We start from the raw sequence: 19540 nt of genomic DNA, 5'->3' as shown, positions 1-19540 counted from the left end.
CTGTAAGGAGGCTTAATTGCCTTTATACACAGTATAAATGATGCTTATTTGTTCATTTTTTCCTCCCACTGACACCAACTTTTTTCCATCCTGCCTATTATCATAGAAGACCTGGTTTGTAGTCTGAAGACACATGGTTGAGATAATAAGCCAAGGTTTTTTTTTTCTTTCTGTAAGTTAACAGTTCTTGATGGAAAATAGTGAGCAGAATTACATACAATAATGGGTTCAACAAACAGCAACTGAAGTAGCAAGAAAGCATTTCTTCTCTAGGGAACAATTTCCTAGTGTAGTTGGTATGGAAAAGGAGCCACGTTTAGCTGTACACATGAATGATAAACAGTGGTGCTAGAATTCTTCCTAAAACACAAATATAATTATGTTATAAACTGCTTAAAATGAGTCTTGTTGTCTTCTGGCCCAGAATAAGAAAACAAAATCCTTATCTTTGCTTAGAAGGCGATTTGCAAGGCTCCTCTCTCCATCTGCAGTGCTGTCCGCACCCTCCTCTCAAACTTCCGCTCCATCCCCCCATCCCTGCCTCCATTTTCCTGCCGCATTTCTGCTCCCTAAAGCTGTCCACACACTTTTATACCTTTTTTTTTTATGATGCTCTTTTGTCTGTCTCAACTATTTTTCTGTCTTTTACAGAATGGTAAAATCTCACCCATCTTTCAGACCCAGGTGGATTATCACATCATTTCTGAATCCCCCTCCAATGTCTTCTGTGCTTGGGAGGATGAGAAGCAAGGGGGAGGGAGTGCGGAAGAGGGAGGGCAAAATCAACAACAGTGATTTTTCACATCATTCATTGACTACAATTTCCAAATATCTGCACAGAACCGTAAGATATACTATTGCCAGAACAAATCATGTATGTTTACCCGGCTGTCATCCAGGACTGGTGTGGAAGATCTATGTCCTCTAAACAAGCGACGCCTTTTAAAAAATCATTCAAATAGCTCTATGACTCATAAATCATTATTGCCTTTTGAGAATAACTGTTTTACATCTGACTAGAACACTTTTTATTTCCTATTGTGACACTGGTTCTTCTGTAAGAAAATGAAATGAGATAACATAAAGAAAGAAAAAATATAAAGAGTCTCTACATACATAGAAAAAGATTCTTGAACTCAGAACTGTGGGGACAGGTCAGGTAGAGGGCTGTCATAATTGATACTCTTCCTCAGACTGTCTGGCTGAAGTTTGATTAATTTGACCATTCCCCAACTAAACACTGCTAAGTGATGCTTAAAGAGCACTTTCATGACTAGATAGATACTTGACTGTATTCATGAGTTCAAATGCTTCACATTTTTTAATGCTTTTGATAAATTGTGACAAATTGATTTTCAAAAGCATTATACCAATTTCAAAAGCCCCAGCCGTCTTAGAATTGAAAATTCTCTTTTTCAATTAAATCTGACGGTCTTTTTGTTTTGATGTTAAAGAAAAGGACAGCTGCGCTGAAATGACAATCTTTATGAACAAGATGGAGAACTCGATCAAATAAATTATTTTAGGAGAGTTCGTTTTTACCTGACCACACACACCTGACGAGCATATTGGTTCGTGATCTGGGATTGTCTTGCATCTGTCCTGTGTCACAGCCTGATCTTAACTGTAATCATCAATATGGATAACCATACAGTAAAAGTCACATGGAATTTCAAGCAGTTTACAGCTAACCAAAGTAAGGCTCAAGATGGTCTCGACGGTTCCAAACAAATTGAAATTTACAAGTGTACACGTTAAATCTTTCATTTCTGAATTTTACAGAAATCCCTATGGAGAGGTCAATTTCTAACAACTCATGTGAAAAAAAGAGCAAAGTGTTAAGTTTTAATTGACCATGAATTCAACAAGAACAGAGTGCTATAACTCACTACTTAAAACTCAAATCATCTTGGCCTACACTTTACATGTATGATGCCTAAAAATCAGAATTAATATTCCCACCTGGACAGATCACGTCAGACCACTGATTACAAGTGTCAAAAATGTGGTTTAATTCTAGGCAGATCATGACAAGATGGGGTTAATTCAGGTCAATACATTGGCATAAAATTATGATAAATCCAGGGGATATTTAGAATGCCAGAACTAGGTCCTCTCTGTATTTTGTGTATGTTTGGGAAGATGATAGATAGATAGATAATCTGTCAGCAAAAGCTGACCAACACCTGTGTTGAAAGAAATCTCACCTAGACTTTTTATTTACAGCCACTGTACCTGTGTGCTTCTTTCCTAAAATAATGTGCATAATCTTACAAGGTATATTTATATAAAACACAATGTTTATATCACATATAATATTCATTTATTCTTTATATTAGATATATGATTTTTAAAAAATCAGAGATATAACAATAAAGTAAATATTTTGAATGAGGATTGAAGTTGTTACTGATCAGTAAGTGTGAGACTGAGCTCGTCGGTTAGTAGAGCAAAAAAGGGAAACATTTTGACTTATGGGTTTTCCATCAAGAAAAAAGCAAGCGTGCACATCTTTCAGAGAAAAAAGCTATTTCTCTTGATTCCCAATCTTTGGAACAGAGAAGCAGTGAAATGCCTCTCAAACTTGTGAGGTAAGATTATATACATAGTTTAAAATTCAGTAATTCAAACAAGGATAAACTAATTTCAAAAGAGTGAGGGATAAAGGGTTAGAGAAAGTGGCAAGTTGTGAAATTTACTATTGAAGATGCAACGTGGATAATTAAGAATTGACAGGTTTTCCCTGCACCTTTGACTTCACCTTCCTTTTCCCACAAGTCTTCTAGTTTCATGAACTCGAAGTGCTAAGGAAGCAATGTCTGAACAGATACTGGTTACATGTGGGCTTCCCACATGGGCGTTCTCCTGCTTTGAAAGCAGGTTGTCTCAGCATTTTCTAGTTCTTTTGTCAGCAGACACCACATGTTACAAGTACCTAGATGTTCTCTTCTACCAAATTGAAATTTATCAAAGTGCTATCTGGCCAGCACAATGGACATCAATTTGCACGAACAGTCCCACTTTCTTCCTCCTTACTTAGCCCATGCCACAAACTGAATCTGATGGAAACAAGTGAGAAAAAAAAGCTTACGAAAAGGAAAACACAGAACATTTATTTTGGATTTACTACCTCATTGTCTTTAGATCATCTGCTCAGTTTTCTCTAAGATAACACACGAAGAGTCTCAGCTATTCTAAGAACGACCCAAGGATGAGTGAAGAGAAAACTCATCACATATTATTCACTCACATATTCAAAGATACTTACTTATTCTTACTTTGTACCTGGTATTTTGTGAGGCTATGTGGATCTATTGTTTAACAAGGCAGGTAGAACCCTTGGTTCTGGGAATTTATAGAATATAGATAATAAATAAGTAAAGAAATGAAAATAATAATTACAGAATGTGTTCAAAGTAAAGATGATCATAGGTTTGGTAAGACAATCTAGAGTAATTGGAGTTTGGGAGTGGGAGAGCTGACTATAGAGAGGCTGGTGAGGAAGGTTTCTCTTAAGTGATGACTTTGACCTGAGTCCTGAAGATTCAGAAAAAGCTAGTCCAGCAAATAACTAGATTTGAGGATTAAAAAAAAAAATTGCAGGGGGAGTGGAAAGTATAAAAGCATAGAGAAAAAAAAAAAAAAAAGAGAGGGTTAAAGCATGTAAAAAAAAAAAAACACAAAAAAACTGAGTGGACTCCAGCATGGTGAACAAGGCAAAAAGATGGGCAGAAGTCAGATCATACTTAGAATCAGCATGTTAAAAAGTTGTAGTTTTAAGAAGTTGTGGTATATTTACACAATGGAATACTATTCAGCCATAAAAATGATAAAATAATGCCATTTGCAGCAACGTGGATGGCCCTGGAGAATGTCATTCTAAGTGAAGTAAGCGAGAAAGAGAAAGAAAAATACCATATGAGATCGTTCATATGTGGAATCTAAAAAGAAAAAGGCAAATGAACTTATATATAAAACAGAAACAGACTCACAGACATAGAATACATACTTGTGGTTGCCAGGGGGGGTAAGGGAATGGGAAAGGATAAACTGGGAGTTTGAGATTTGCAGATACTGACTGGTATATATAAAATAAACAAGTTTGTACTGTATAGCACAGGGAAATATATACAAGATCTTGTAGTAGCTCATGGTGAAAAAGAATATGAAAATGAATGTATGTATATTCATGTATGACTGAAGAATCATGCTGTACATGAGAAATTGACACAACATTGTAAACTGACTATATTTCAATTAAAAAAAAAAAACGAGCTGCAATTTTAGTCTAAGAGAATGAAAACCCATTGTAGGGTTTTGAGTAATAAGGAAACCGTCGCTGATATCAATTCTGAAGGGAACCACTGGCTCCATTATGTAAAGCGGACAAGGAGAGGTAAAGAGGAGAAGCAGGAGATTAAATAAGAAATTGTTAGAAAAGTACCATTGACTTTTCCCAGAAGAGGGGGAGAGCAATGTACAAAGGTGGAAATATCTGTAATGTACTCTGGATATAGACGCAAAAAGACGCGGTCAGATGGTAAGTGACAAACAGGGCAAAAAAAAACCCAGGAAGTAATAGAAAGAACAAGAAAGCAGATAATAAAATTATCAAAACTAGCAATATTACCATAGGGACTGTCAGAAAAGGTAGATGACGAACAGTAAACAGGAGAACTTGCAAGAGGTAAAATGCAGGTAAAATTTCTGCTCAAGCTCAAATTCAGTCATGATTGCAGGAGATTTGCACAAATGTATCAATTCAAAGCAGTTGTAAAAGAATAACTTATTTAAACAAACAGTGCAGAAAAAAATAAAGGTCCATTCCTAACACACGTAAGAAAATACATTCCAAAGAGTTACTATTATAGATATAAAATGTAAAACCATACAGGTATACTAGAAAAATGTGAGAGAATGCTTTATAGTTTTAAGGACAGAAATACCTTTATCAGCATAGCATGAAACCCAGGAGCCATTAGGAAAATGACTCACAGATTTGACTACATAAAAATTTAAAATGTCTGTATGGTAAAAGGCATCAAAAAAGCAGCTGGAAGCCAAAAGCACAGTAGAAAAATAATCTGCAACATACATGACAAAGGGTTAATTTCTATAGTCTGTAAAACATTCCCACAAATAAAGAAGAAAACATTGGCAAAGGAAAAGAACAGCAGTTTACCCAGAAAGATATACTCGGTCTTACAGGAAAATATTATCAGCCTCACTATTAATCAAAAATATGCAAATTAAAGCAGCAATCAGATGTCAGTTGTACTCCATCAGGACAAGCGAAGATTCAAGAGACTGATAATGACTAGTGTTAGCAAGTCATAGAAAAACAACTATTCTCACATCTTAGTGGTTATCAATTTAAATCATATTTTGCGTTTGAGAAGAAACTGACAATATGCACTAAAAGCAGAAAGCCCCGTTATTTGAAATAGTGATTTCATTTCCGGGAATTAATCCTACAGGAATATTCACACGGGTGCTCAAATAGTTTTACTGCTGATCTGCTCGTAATATGAAAAATGTGGACAACAGCCTAAATGTTGGTCGAGAGGGTGCTAAACACGTCTGTCATAGTAACTTTGCACAATGACATTATGTGGCAGTAAAATAAAATGAGAGTGCTCTTACACATTGACAAAACTTTTTATGATAAATAAACCATTAATAAAATAGAGGTATACACTAATACCATTTTTAATAAAAACTTTTATTTAGATATATATTACTATTATGTTTATTATACTCTATCTTTCTAGGTCTATATAGACAAAAAAAGAAGTCTGGAAAGATCTTGTTTACTGTGATTATCTCTGCATGGTGAAATTGCAAAATATTTTGGCTTTTTAAGATTTCTAAATTATTTGAAATTTTCATAAGTATATGTCAGTTTTAAAAAGAAATATAGGTAAAACAGAATATAGGGCATAACATTTAAAGTCATTGATGAAAAGCTGCTTATTTTAGAATAAGCATATAAGCAACAAAAGTAAGCAAACACTGACTACAAGTTAAGGTGTAATTTTTGCTGTAGCTGGAGAAATACAGTGGCTTCTTCAAAGAAAGTACTAAATCCCATTTTTTTTTACCTTTTGTTTCTAAGATAACATTGAACTTTTTATTTATGGCACTATTCGTTTTATTAAGTTGGAGGCGAGCAAAGATGCTATAAAGACTAGCAATTTTGACTTAGAGCGGTACTCTTTAAGGCAGTCCTCACTCTGTTTATTGGAATCCAAAAGCATGTAAAGGAAAATCTGAAAGAAAATGCTGATGGCTAAGCAAGTCTTAAAATAAAACACTGGAGAAAATATGTTTCAAATAGCTGTAGTTACTCTGAAATCAGATATCATTCCTATAAAAGTTACATAGGTTGGCCACCTAATGAGGTATCCAACGCTATGTGTATAACATACAAAGGTTTACTTAGTCATTTTTACACTGGTGGTGTTTACAACATGAATTTGGCAGCGTAAAGTAATGAGGGCATCATCATTTAGAATTCTCAAATTTCTGTGTTGGATTACAGATCACGTAGAAAAATCGATGTCCAATGTAAAATGCTACACATATTCAATGGGGTCAACGAATATCGTTAAAATAAAGAAGTGACTTTGAGAGCAACATCTTGCTGTTTAAATGAAGAGTTATCTAGCTACCGTCACACCGAGTGATGGCTACCTTGTGCCTGCTGAAATCACCAACATACTATAGTGTGAACGGCTGGCAAAAGGGACCTTAGGATGCGATACCCTGCACACTTCGTGGTTAGGCAAATTTTCCTAACTACAAATCTTCAGTTTCTCCACATATAAAATAATAGTAATAATGATTCCTGCTTCTCAGAGTTGTGTAAGAATAGAGGTAATTAACACAGACCCTTGGCACATATCAGCACCCCATTTTGCTATTATTATTATTATTATTATTATTATTATTATTATTATTATTATTATTATTATTATTATTATTATCAGAGGAGAAATGAGCTTCAAAGAACAGGAAATTATCAGTCATATCAAATCCTGCAAACTACAAAGAGACAGTGAGGACCAAGGAACAATGGGATTTACTAATTTGTAAGTCACCGATGACCTTCAAGAAGGTTGTTGCAAGAGTGGTGATGGTTAAGGGAAAAGGTAAATCATGATAAAAAACAGAAGGAGCTGATGTGAAATAAGTAGAACTTTTGATAGTAAGAAAAGAAATAAAAATAATATAATGACAGCTTAAGAGGCAGGGGACTAAGCCAAACATTTTTTTTCCAGCTAGGACACACTGGTTATTTTCTATGACAAGGAAGAAGCTACTGGAGATGCGTTTATGGAAAAATTCCTGGTTAGTTTCAAGGATAAAATCCAATTGGTTCTGAAATGAAGAAAGTAGGGAATGAAGTGCTATTTGTTTATCTAATTTACGTGTAGCTCCTTTAGGGCTGTGGGCCTTTTTTTATGACTAGAATTCATTGAGAAGCTGTCCAAAAGTTTAGACTGCCTCTCTGGAAACACACAGATTCACACAGACACACACAAAACGTGCTCAGGAACACATAATTTTGCATACAATTAGGAGAATTCATCCGTCTTTTTAATCCATTTGTGAACCAATTCTCTCTCCAAATGGTCCACAGATCCCAGACAAAATTAACCTCTTAAAGGGCTTAGAAATAATTTTGACAACTATGCATTTAGATTTGTGCAAATAAGTTAAAATTAACAATTCAGTGAGAGGTCAAAAATTCCTATAAAATATTAAGAAAATATATTTATTCAAAACATAAATTGCTTTTTTAAAATACAAACAGAAAATATAAATAACTCAAAATGGTAACTTTGGTTCAGAAAAAATTGTTCTATATGACACAGAAAATGTAATACAACAAAATTTAATTGAGTTATAATTATTTCCTGAGTACTTTCCAAACACTTTTCTAATATTCATAAAATTCATGTGTTTTTTTCCTATTAACAGATGAAGAAACTGATGCTCAAAAGCGTTAATTAATTTACACACTATCAGGTTGCAAATTGAAGCCCACCTGGTTCCAAAGTCCAGAAAAGACTCTCCTATCTCTTAGTAAAAGATAAGGCTATTTTAAGCCAATATACACAAAAGAGTATGTATTAATAGAATACATGTGGTATTAATAAATGCTACTTTTTTTTTCCTGGTCAAATACAAAAAACATTGATCTGATGTTAAAGATCAATTATAGTTGCAACTCATTATTTAAATTCTGCAGCAACTGACAAAGTTGATCATTACTGACTTAAAATTGCTCCTGTGAAATCACTCTTGCCTCATTTTCCTCTGAGCCCTCTGAGCCATTTCCTTCAGCTTCCTTTTCTCTCCCTGTCCCTCAAGCGCTGGTATCTCCTAGGATTTTGTCCTCAGCAGCCTTTTCACTGCTCTTGCTCTCTCTGGATGATTTCACCCATGCCCATGGTTTCAGCCATTAGCAAGTGTCTCTCTTCAGTGCAGACTGAGACCAACAGCTCCAGACACACACGTCCAACTTCCTGCTGCATCCAAGTGTCTCTTAAACTCCTCAAAATCAGTACTTCCACGCTAAATGCACCTTCCCCCTTCAAATCTGCCCCTTCTTCTGTGTGTCCCTTCCTAATTGATGGCACCACCATCCAATCATTTGTCCAGACCAGAAACGTAAGAAGTCATCTTTAATTCTTCCCATTCTTCCTTCCCTCCTTCCCACAAAGACATCCAAACCATCACTGAGTCTGTCAACAGTTCTGTATGCTTGCATCTAGGTACTTTTATCCCCCTTTAATGCTCTTACTTTTATCCAAGCATTCATCATCCTAAACTCTATTACTTCAAAGCCCAACTAACTAGTCTTTTTCTTTTCATTTTTGGCACCTTGCAATACATTCTCCTTCTTGAAATCATCCTGTTCTTTGTAAAATATAAATCTGATCATGTCACTGTTGTTTTTGAATCATTCATGGGCCCTTGTTTTTATTCAGAAAAGTCTCCTTACAACAGCTATGAGATCCTCTGTGGATCTACAAACCTTCGCCTCTCAGCACACCTCTCCTTCCCATCACACTCAGTGCTACAGCCAAACTCAACCATATTGAGTGGCTCAGTCACACCTGGCCCTGCCACACCTTGGTGCCTTGTCTTGCACTGCTCCCCTGGCCAGGTACACTTCCTTCCTCTGGGCTTCAAATAACTCAACCAGAGCCTTAACACCCAGCTCAGGTGATACCTCCCCTCAGACACTGTGCCAAGTTTGATGCTCCTTCCTGTGCTGATCTCTGTCGTAGCACTCTGTTCCTCTGTCACAATACTCTGTCTTACTGCACTGGGACAACTGGCTTGTGCATCTTCCCCACCGGACTGTTAGCTCCCTGAGGGCAGCAACTACTCACAAGGTTTTGTATCTTCATTTCCAGTCTAGTGTCATAAATACAGCTGCCCTTGATACATATGCTCGATGAATAAAGAGATATGTCTATTACCTAATCTAGTGACCGAATGAACAAATTCATTATACAGTATGACTTCAGTCTTTGCTGCATCACTCACTGTCATCTGATTAATGAGTGAGTTGCCCAGAAACGTCTTGCCCTATTTTCTTCAAAACGTTGCATCAGAAAAAAAAATGATAATTCTTTTTTCTTTCTTAATTCAAATAATCTCAATATAGATGTATTTTTCACACCCTATGGTCTCCTGGCTGAAGTACCAGGACAGTAGTTAGAAGACCTGGGTTCAAACTTTGGCTCTATAGCTTATTAGCTACATGGTCTTCAACAAGTCAAGTGACTTCTTTGAGCCAGAGCTGGCTTATCTACAAAATAATGATTATCTTCTCAGTCTCACTCTAAAACTAGCTTGAGGTCACATAAAATCATGCATATCAAAGCAGTTTAAAAACTATGTGTTGTCATAAAATGTAAGGTGTATGGCATTTATTTTTCACTTTAAATTCCTGAACTATAATACAATTCTGTAAATAAGATATACATACTTCCCAATGCCAGAAAGTAAAAATGTTTCCTTTTTGGGAAATAACACTTGGAAGAATCCACAAGGGAAAAAAAAAGTTTACGGAGTTTTTCAATGGTTTTATGAAAGCTTAATCCTGTGACAGTTCTGAAATATATCAAGGCAAACTGGGTACCATTTAAGAAAGGGACAAACCACAGGAATATGACTCATCTTTGTTATCAATCTTATGATGGAAAATCAAAAAATGAGAGAAAGAATATTATAAAACTAAAAGGAAACTTAATGACAGTCACAATAGAGTCAAGTCACTCATTTCTATAAAAATAATCAAAAGTCAAACAGTATTTAATCCTAACGTATTTCTACTAACAACTTTGCAGGTCAAACCATCAGAATTGCATTTTTTGCACTTTTAAGATTATTGTATCAGTCCAAAATAAACTCTTAGTATGTCTTTTGAGGACTTTACGTCCCTTGAAAGGAAAATGTACAATAATAAACACTGTTGAATTAAAGCCAAGAGATTGTATTATTTAATACCCTTAAATTCTACAAGTTTGAATTAAAATGCCTGCAGAGTCTACTGGATAGAGTGTCACATTCCAATGTATTCACATTAATTAAACAAGTATATTTTACACACCAACATACGTACAAACTTATCGTTTTACAAGTAGCACTCAACCTGGATACTTGAGAGTTCATAAGTAAAGCCATTACGAATAGGACTAATATTTAACTTAAAAAAGAACAAGCTTTTTCATCACTACTAGGATATGTTATCCATTCTATTTTTGATTGTTACAACTTTCCAATCCATCATGTTTTAAACCACTGAATAGACAGATTTTAAACAGAAAAGAAGAGTAAGATAAACACATTATTAAAAAATAATAAAACGAAAGTATTAACGAGTTGGTCTTTCCTATACAAGTTAAAAAAGTTGGAAATATTCCACAAAATTATCTTATTATTTCACCAAAGTAACATACATGAGCACTTGATCTATTTCATTATGTATTTCCTGTGGCCCATCTGAAATTTAAAAGAATCATTTCAGAAACGAGACGTCTGTGGATTATATTATAAAGGGAAGGCCTTATTAAAGGACTGCTGCTTTTACGGGATTTCTAACGTAACTGGACTAAATAAATAATTGTAATGTCTTATATTTTTATCTTTTTGAAAACTTGATTGATAGTCTATTTCAGTATTTTGGTTATTACTTTTGGCCAATTTAACACACATCATCCTCCAAACCAAAATATCTTTATTAAAAAAAGCTTTGGGGAAAATATAAGAACACAGCCTGCTTTCGGGTTGTCTCAAATGTTTTGCAAAGAACATATCCAATTTAAGTAGCATGTATGTTTGCAAGGATAGCTATTTTGGGTTGATTGTATAATATTTTATTAAAGAACACTGCCCATGTTGGATTTATTTTTAAATTATCTATTTTGCTCTACTCCATAGTTTGTACAGATTACAACAAAGAAATGTATAACTTTAATTACATTTTGAAATCTGACTACTTATTACACTATACTTTGTTACTGAAATATGTCATAATTTTATATAATCTGAATTTCTTGTAATTTCAGTTTTATATTTAGCAAAGTGTGATTTTTTCAACAATGTGAATAGTTTAAAAAGAGAACAATATGTCAATATAATCTTACACAAATATTATTTCCAAAAAAATGATAAACCAAAATTATCCCCCCACCCCTCTCTCCACCCCAGCAATTTGGGATTTATACCAAAAGTGATAAATTTTAGTTAAACGGATTTATAGATATGCAGTGTGTAAACTTTATACACAGAATGTTTAGATTGCTCAAAGTATTCTTAGAGTGCGAAATTAATATCCAGGTAAAAGAACTAACGTTAAATTATATCTGTCCAATAGATGACCAATAATACTTTTATTCCCTAATCTGCCTTTTTCGTCTTTAAGCACACATTCCATAAAATAAACATACCCTGTTTTAATGGCCCTTATTCAAAAAGACACTAGATCCTGTGGTTTTACAAGGATTCACTGCAGGAAAATCATATTAAAAATAAACCTAGCCAGACACATATTACACGTTTATATTTAATCCGACATGAAAAATTTAAAAATCCAGTCTGTACCACTATGAGAAATAAGTTCCATGTTAATTCTCCAGAATACTATTTTTATCCTTTTGTACCCAAAGGCATGGAGCTTGATATATGAGGTTGCCTCATACTTACTGCTTACGTTTCACCTTTAATTAGACTGGAAAAGCATGCTAGCACATGCTCTCGGTCAGTCCATTTAACAAACACCAATCACCTGACCCACGGTCTCTGACCATTGATTTTTTCCAAATTCTGCTTAGATTTGCCTTAAGGACACTTGGCATACTCATTTGTCAAAAAAATTTCCTTTTCTTCACTAGAAAATGTTTTTTCCTTATTTGCACTTTATGCCTTAAAAATATTTTAAACATGTATACAAATCAGTTCTATGTGATTATGAAAAACATGGTATCACTAACATTGTGTTACACTTGGAATCAAAATAAGCGAACTTAGTTTACTTAGCTTCAATTTTCTCAGTTCTAACATGTTAAAAAATAGCATATTATCTATATTTTATACCTTTTTCTACTTTCTCATTCTATGTACAGCTTCTTATCAATTCCTCATGTTTACTGTTCCTTACCAGTAAGATTTTATTTTATATAATATTTTCATTACATAAATAATATAATACTGATTAAAATTATCCCAAATGAGATTAACAAATGATATGGAGGAAGACAGAATTAGCACTTTATAGTTTATACAGCTGAAAGCCATAAGGCAAACTTTAGAATAATTAAGAACTTAATTTGTAAAAATAAAATGAATATACCTCCACTTTTAAAGTCTTTCAAAATTTAATAATAAAAATTAATGTTTGAGTAGTAATTTACTGTAGAAAAAGTACCTTCAAAATATATTTGAATCATGAATTATTTTTAAACTTAGAAATGTTTTTGTTGACAGGATCTCAAGAAAGACATGAGAGAACTATTTAAATGAACAGATAATATTCATATACTAAGGAAAATATTTTATCTTTAGAACTATTTTAAATGTTGACATCTCTTTCAAAACTTAGAACAAAAATTAATAACTTAAGAAATTTTAAAAAATGACTATCCACAAACCCAGCTCTAATTTATGTGCATGTCTGCTTAAAAATAACTCCATTGTGATATAATTATCATTATAATGAATAGCGATTTTGTTATTAAATGCAACAAATGATTTTTTTAATTAATTAGTGCTCAGAAGAGCTACACCATTCTGCCACTTAATACAATTGTGGCAGTTTAAAAAAGTGTCAAATGCTTTAACCTCCTTAAGAAACCAAGTTCTAAAATAAAGTAGTAATTAGATGCCAAAAATTAAGGAAAAGTGATCACGTTACCTGTTAGATGAATTAATGGCAAAAATATATGAATTATAATAATTAATGAAACAGATATCCTCCTGACATATAAAACCTCTTCATTTTCAATTTTACTTGTTTGTTCAGAAAGAGGACTTTCAAAATTAAAATATACTCAACTTGAGATAATAAAAATATTATACAATGCAGATTAAACACTTTACTACTGTTGTGCAAAATTTTATGTAGAAACTAGTCCTATATTTCTTACATAAATTATAACCATTATCTTAACACATTTTAAACAGTAATAAATTAGCATGTAAAAATGAGGAGATAGTTGAAAAATGTGTTTCCCTCAAGAGTGAATATGCAACCTAAATGCTCTTTTGACTGATATATTTTAGTGATTTTAAAATTAATACACAGTTGATTACATTTTTGCATTAAGTTATGCTGTATTTTGGCTGGGGAGCACTGTACAACTATTTCATTATAGCATTAGGTAAGCTCACCCAATCTCAGTCTTATTCTGTAGGATAACATAGATCCAGCTGGGTTGGTTTGTGAATTCAAGTCGATTGGAGACTCACATGATTTGCCACCAACATAAGGGTTTGTGGAGTTATATCCACAGGATATATGCATTACCTGATAGCAGCAGACATTTACAACCCAGAATATAAGAGCAGGGCAGCCTCAAGTGACATCACCAGATCATCTGCAGCGTCAACCAACCGACTCAAATGTATATCCTCTACACCACCACTCCCCTCTCTTTCTCACCGCGAGCAAAGCTTCCATTGCCTTTACCAGTGTAAGAGAGCATGTGTCTTCTTTAAAAGCAAGACAGACACTTACTCAAGTGAAAAGCAAATAAAAACCAAAGAAACAGAAATCAGAAACTAGACTGAACAATTTTTACTCATTTGACATTCAGGTTGTAGGCATAATACTGAAATGCTAAAGGGGAAAGTAACTTGAATTAATTTCAATAAAGAAAAAAAGAAGAAGGAAGAACATAAGGAGGGAGGGTGGGAGGAGGGAAGGAGGAAGGAATGAAAAGAAAGAAATACCAGTTAAATATCCCTGAGATTAAATCTCGTTTTTAACTCTGATTTGCTCTGTAACCAGCCAACTGTGGAGATCATGAGTATCTTTCTAAAAAATATAACAATAAATAATAATAATACAGAGGAAAGGGACTCTATTGCCCCATTTGAATTCTCTTCTCATTTAGCCACAACTTATGTTTTACTTACAGGCATTTGTTACAGCAAAACTGTTGGCTGTCTCGATGTTGTCCACATGAGGTACCAAATTAAAAGGAGCTTCTGACGCATTGGGGCTGGTGTTATGAAGAAAAATTGCTAACCGAAAAGCAGTGTATTCCTGATCAGTGTTTCGAATGAAGAGACCACCTATTGAAAACAGCAGAAAAAGCACATTCAGTGTTTCCTCTTGTAAATGTCATCATACCCACCCCAAGCGCTGTCAGACCCAGTGCCATTCACTAGCACGTACGATTAGGGGGCTATCCCTGCCACGTCTTGGAAGACTGCCCTTTGTCCCTAAGGTGTATGCTTAGCATTTCGTCTTTAGAACAGCTCAGTGTTTTCCTGTCCCGATCTGTCATGATCACAGTGACCTCTGAGACCATTTGCTGTGTCTTCCTTTCTCTCTCTTGCCCTCCCCGTGATTCCCAGCACACTGCTTCATCAGCTAGCTCAGGCATCTCTAAGATGCATGCAGATAAACAGAAAAGAGAATTTGCATTAAAATACAGACATGAAGGGATGTGGTGATGTGCCGGTTAGAGGCAAATCAAAAAGGAGACTTGAACTTTGTTTTTATGCAGCTCTTGGATTCAGCCTAATTAGCACCGTTTTGTGCACTGTCCACGAGAAATGATGCAGTCTGAGGCTGGGCTTAGCTGGAAGAAATTCAATAGCTGCGTCCCATTAAAAGACAGGAGGCACGGATGGACAGGGCCCTTGGAAATAGAGTCCAGACGGAGGGTTGGGGCAAAAGACCCAAGAGGAAAACAAAAGAAGCAAAGGTTCCGGGAAAGAGATCTAACTTTGAAATCGGTTAATTAGTGGCGAGCAAAAGCAAGGGGGTGCAGGTGTAAATGCCCAGTGTCTTTCCGTAGTAGCGAGAAAGCTGCGGCGTACAGTACGGGAAGAAGTGCGGGGAGGGGAGGTGGTTTGTTTTGTTTTGTTGTGGTGCTTTTTAAAAAACAAACTCGACATCCCTTCACGCTCCAGAGAAAGCAATGAAAAGACATATCAGATAAAATGCAACGAAACCCCCCGGTGAATTTTTTTTCTCCCAACTTATTCCAACCCTACTTAAGCGACATAAGCCAAAGGTAGAAATAGAGGAGTATGCACTGAGGGCGGATGGGTGGGTAGCTCTGTGCTGTTCAGACTGAACCTGCACCAAAGAGGCTTTTTTGTTTTTTTTTCCATAAAGGGGAGAGAGGAAGAGAGAAGCGGAGGAGAAGGGAGCCGCCAAAGGTTCCCCTAAATTGCTTATGAACAACTCATTCAACTCACTTTCGGGTATCTGCTACAGCCACCCACATGCATACCCCACCGGAGCAGAGCTTACCTATTTGCACGCTGCTCGGAAAGGCTCCCATGGCGAGTCCCCAAAATCCGGAAAATAACAAGACAATCTGTCTGCAAATAATCCTCATCTTCTTTTCTCCTCTCCCTGGCGCGCGCTCTCTTTCTCTCGCACTCTTCCTAAAGGCTGTTCAGAGAGGCATTGAAGGCTATGGCGCTAAAATTGAAAACAACCAAAAAAAGGGGGGGAAAAGGGGGGGGGGAGAGGTTTGGGTAGTTTGGGACTATGACTGTGTCCCTTTAGCAATCCATCTCGAGGTGCCAGGTTTTCCCCGCAGTCTCCATAGCCCTGGGAGAGGTTTTCTGTCCGGCTGCAAATGTTGCACATGCAAAAGATGGTGGTGGAGCGGCCAGTGGCTGCTCGCGGGGATGAGACATGCGCTCTGTCTGTGCCTCACTCGCACTCGCGCTCGGCCGTAGCTTTCCCACAGCCACACGAACACTGTCGCCGCGGCCGCCGCACGCGCTCCGCGGCTCGCACCCGCGGGCAGCCCCCCTTCCTGAGCCTGCGCCAGCGCCGAGCCCCGCGCCCCGCTCGCGTCCCCGCCCCGAGCGCGCGGCACTCCCTCCGGCTGCCCCTCGCCCATCGCTCGCGCGGCACGCTTCACCCCTTGGGTGCTCACCCGAGCGCCCCAGGCTCCCCGACGCTCCAGAGCCCAATCTGGAGACGGGTTTTCCCTTCACACCACTCACCGACTCCCGCCTCTGCTGTTCCCGCGTTCGCAGGGGGTCCTATTCCGGGGGATGGACACCCCCAGCGTCCCTCTCTTTGCTTTCCAGGCGCCTCCTCTTCTGCGATGCACTTGGCAGGAAATTCGCCCGCGGGCCGGGTCCTCAAGCCCCGAGCAGGGCCTCGGGAGTTAGTGTCTCCCCATGTCCCCGGCCCCCTGCCGCATTCTTGCAGACTCTCGGGGAGGACCGGCTGCCTCCCTCTCCTTCAGCCCTGCTTTTCTCTCAGCCTCGCCCTCTTCTGCCACTGGGTTGCGCGCGGGGGACTCCGGTCCTCGCTGCAGCAAAGATTTCTCACCCGCACACAGCCCGGGAATCTGGAGAGCCTGTGACGGCAATGGATGAGGTGAAGAGGCTCGGGGAGGGACAGAATCAGGAAAGGGCGCAAAGGGCAGCCACAGGCAGGTCTAGGAGGCTGGGACCAAGGAGGTAAGCATTGATGGAGGTGAGGCTGGAGAAGAGACCCGAGATGTTCCAACATGCTAGGAAACAAAGAAAGGAAAAAAAAAGTTAATTTAGGGGGAGAGGGGGTGGGAAGGGACAGACTGGGAGGTCCAGATTTGCAGATACTGGCAGGTATATATAGAATAGATAAACAAGTTTATACTGTATAGCACAGGGAAATATATTCAATATCTTGTAGAAGTTTATGGTGAAAAAGAATATGAAAATGAATATATGTATATTCAAGTATGACTGAAAAATTATGCTGTACACCAGAAATTGTAAAAAACATTGTAAACTGACTATAACTCAGTAGAAAAAAAAAGAAAAAAAATTAATTTAAATAACAAAGTAGGGTAATGAACAAGGTGGGGAAGAGACTGATAAATGAAAACCGAATGGGGTCTGTACCTTGTTCTTTGAAAGGCATGGACCCAGGAATGACAACCACTTGACCTGTAAAGTAGGAAAAGTAAAGTCTTTCTTTCCAATTGCCTTTCCAGGTGACACTTTTCCTCTTTGCTGGGCCCACTTCAAGAGTAGGAGGACCATGCTTCAGGGGTTGGGAAGGACAGCCCTTGGGGCAGTGGACACAAGTGCGTATCTGTGCCTGACAGAAAAATGGGATATTTTTCACGCACATCTTTTCTTAGCTTGTGGCTCTCCATAATACTCACTCTTCTCCATGTCACTCCAGGAATACTCAAGTACTGCATTAAAAGTGTCAATAGTTTTTTTGAATAGGTAGAAGAAAATTAATGATCCCAGAAAGTTTTAGAGCTATGTTGTAACTGCCTTGAAGATTTCATTTCACTTGACTGTATTGGATGGAGTCTGTATAGAGCCAGAAAGAGAGAATTTGGAAGCAAAGAAAGACAGATTTCTGATTTCCTCTTAGGATTTGAGGTCTCTTGATCTAAACAGTAGATACAATGTCCTGATTCTATTAAACAACGAGAGAAAAAGTGTTTTAAATCTTTACAGTTCTTTGGGTGACACTGGTTGAATCATAATCATTTTAAAGCCTGGACAGTTGGGTCCCATCAGCTAAAGCCAAGCTTCTGATGAATCATTAGGGGGAGAGATTCTCCTTAAAGATTAACTGTAAAAAAAATGTAGAAATCTGGTGTGATACCTTCATTGAATACGTTAGCATTTTCTACACCTAAAATATTGTCTTCCATTACATTCAACAAAAGAATATAGCAAGTACCGATGTTTATCTGATGTAACATTTGGAAAAAGAGAAAGATTTGATCAATGTGGAGTTCTTACAAGGGCCCCGCCTGGTAAAGACTTTAAAAAAAAAAATGCACTGTCTCTTCTCCTTCAAAATCTCTTTCTCTCAGATATCACCTGTTACCTGTGTTTGGGTTTTGAGGATGCCATTTCATAATCCCTGCTAAAACTTCAGAGTGCTTTTCGAAGTTCTATAATTTTGCTTTTAAAATCACATCTTTTTGTTGTTGTTGTTGTTACCTACCCACTTTTCTGCTACATTTCAGCACAGACTGTTATGACAAAAAAACCTAATTGTGAGTTGAGGCTTTAGTCTTGCAAGTCAAGTGAGATTTGGAATGTTTTCCTTTTTGTCTTTTCTGTCAAGGTAAAAATGAAGGCTGTAATAATATTGTGTCTCTTATGGGAAGGTAATAAAATAGGCTGTGTAAAATTTAAGTTGAATTTAACTTTAAGTAAAATTTCAAAACCCACCAAAAGATTAAATCCATGGCCTAGTTGGGCAACTAGTAATGCCTAATTCCCTAATGCACAGAAGCAATGATCAACTTTATTCTTCTAAACTTGAGAGATTCGAGCTTCCACATTACATTTAATGCCACCATCAATATAGATATAAAACAAGTTTTAATTTTCTTCTAACCACCATAATGACACCTTGGCTAATATGACCACGGGTGACACAATTATATTTTTTCTGAAATAGTAATCTGCTTTCTTTTTCGTTTCTATCTTTCCGGTTGATTAAAACCTCCATTTTACTTTATGAATCTAAGTTATCTTCCTCTGCAAGCTATCTCTCTCTATATCTATATCTGTATGGATATACTAAATAGATGTATATCCTCATGTCATGCCTTGTCTTTAAGATGCACCAAAAGGAAAGAGTTTTGGAGCTGGCTAGGAAGGAAGGCTAGCGGAGGCTGAGGCAGATGGTACGCATTCATAAATAACAGAAATAATGATCAACAGTGCTGAAAACAAAACAGTGAAGAACAGAAATGGGGCTAGTAATGGCACAGCTAACACCTACGCTTTTAATCCTTAGTTTCCGGTTCTCGAAACCATTTAGTTAATATGACTTATGACATACATCCTATTACCC

The 19540-nt window shown here is 36.8% G+C and overlaps 1 protein-coding gene across 8 annotated transcripts in view; it reads right to left on the bottom strand.

Moving 5' to 3' along the window:
• Positions 1–17060, bottom strand: part of GRIA4 (glutamate ionotropic receptor AMPA type subunit 4) — a 432578-nt gene extending 415518 nt beyond the window's left edge. For 6 of the 8 annotated variants that reach the window (XM_031460664.2, XM_031460665.2, XM_064492862.1 and 3 more), the window contains exons 1-2: positions 16007–16489; positions 14656–14814 (exon numbers count right to left, since the gene is read on the bottom strand). In XM_031460664.2, coding sequence (XP_031316524.1) covers positions 14656–14814; positions 16007–16094 — 247 coding nt within the window. In that variant the 5' untranslated portion in view covers positions 16095–16489. Of the gene's footprint in view, positions 1–14655; positions 14815–16006; positions 16490–16716 lie in introns of those variants that run through there. The other 2 variants (XM_064492857.1, XM_064492858.1) reach the window with 2 other exon arrangements.
• Between the last annotated feature and the right edge of the window lie 2480 nt (positions 17061–19540).

Source organism: Camelus dromedarius, chromosome 12, assembly GCF_036321535.1.
Source record: "Camelus dromedarius isolate mCamDro1 chromosome 12, mCamDro1.pat, whole genome shotgun sequence".
NCBI lineage: Eukaryota > Metazoa > Chordata > Mammalia > Artiodactyla > Camelidae > Camelus > Camelus dromedarius.
This window is presented reverse-complemented; position numbering and strand designations above follow the sequence as displayed.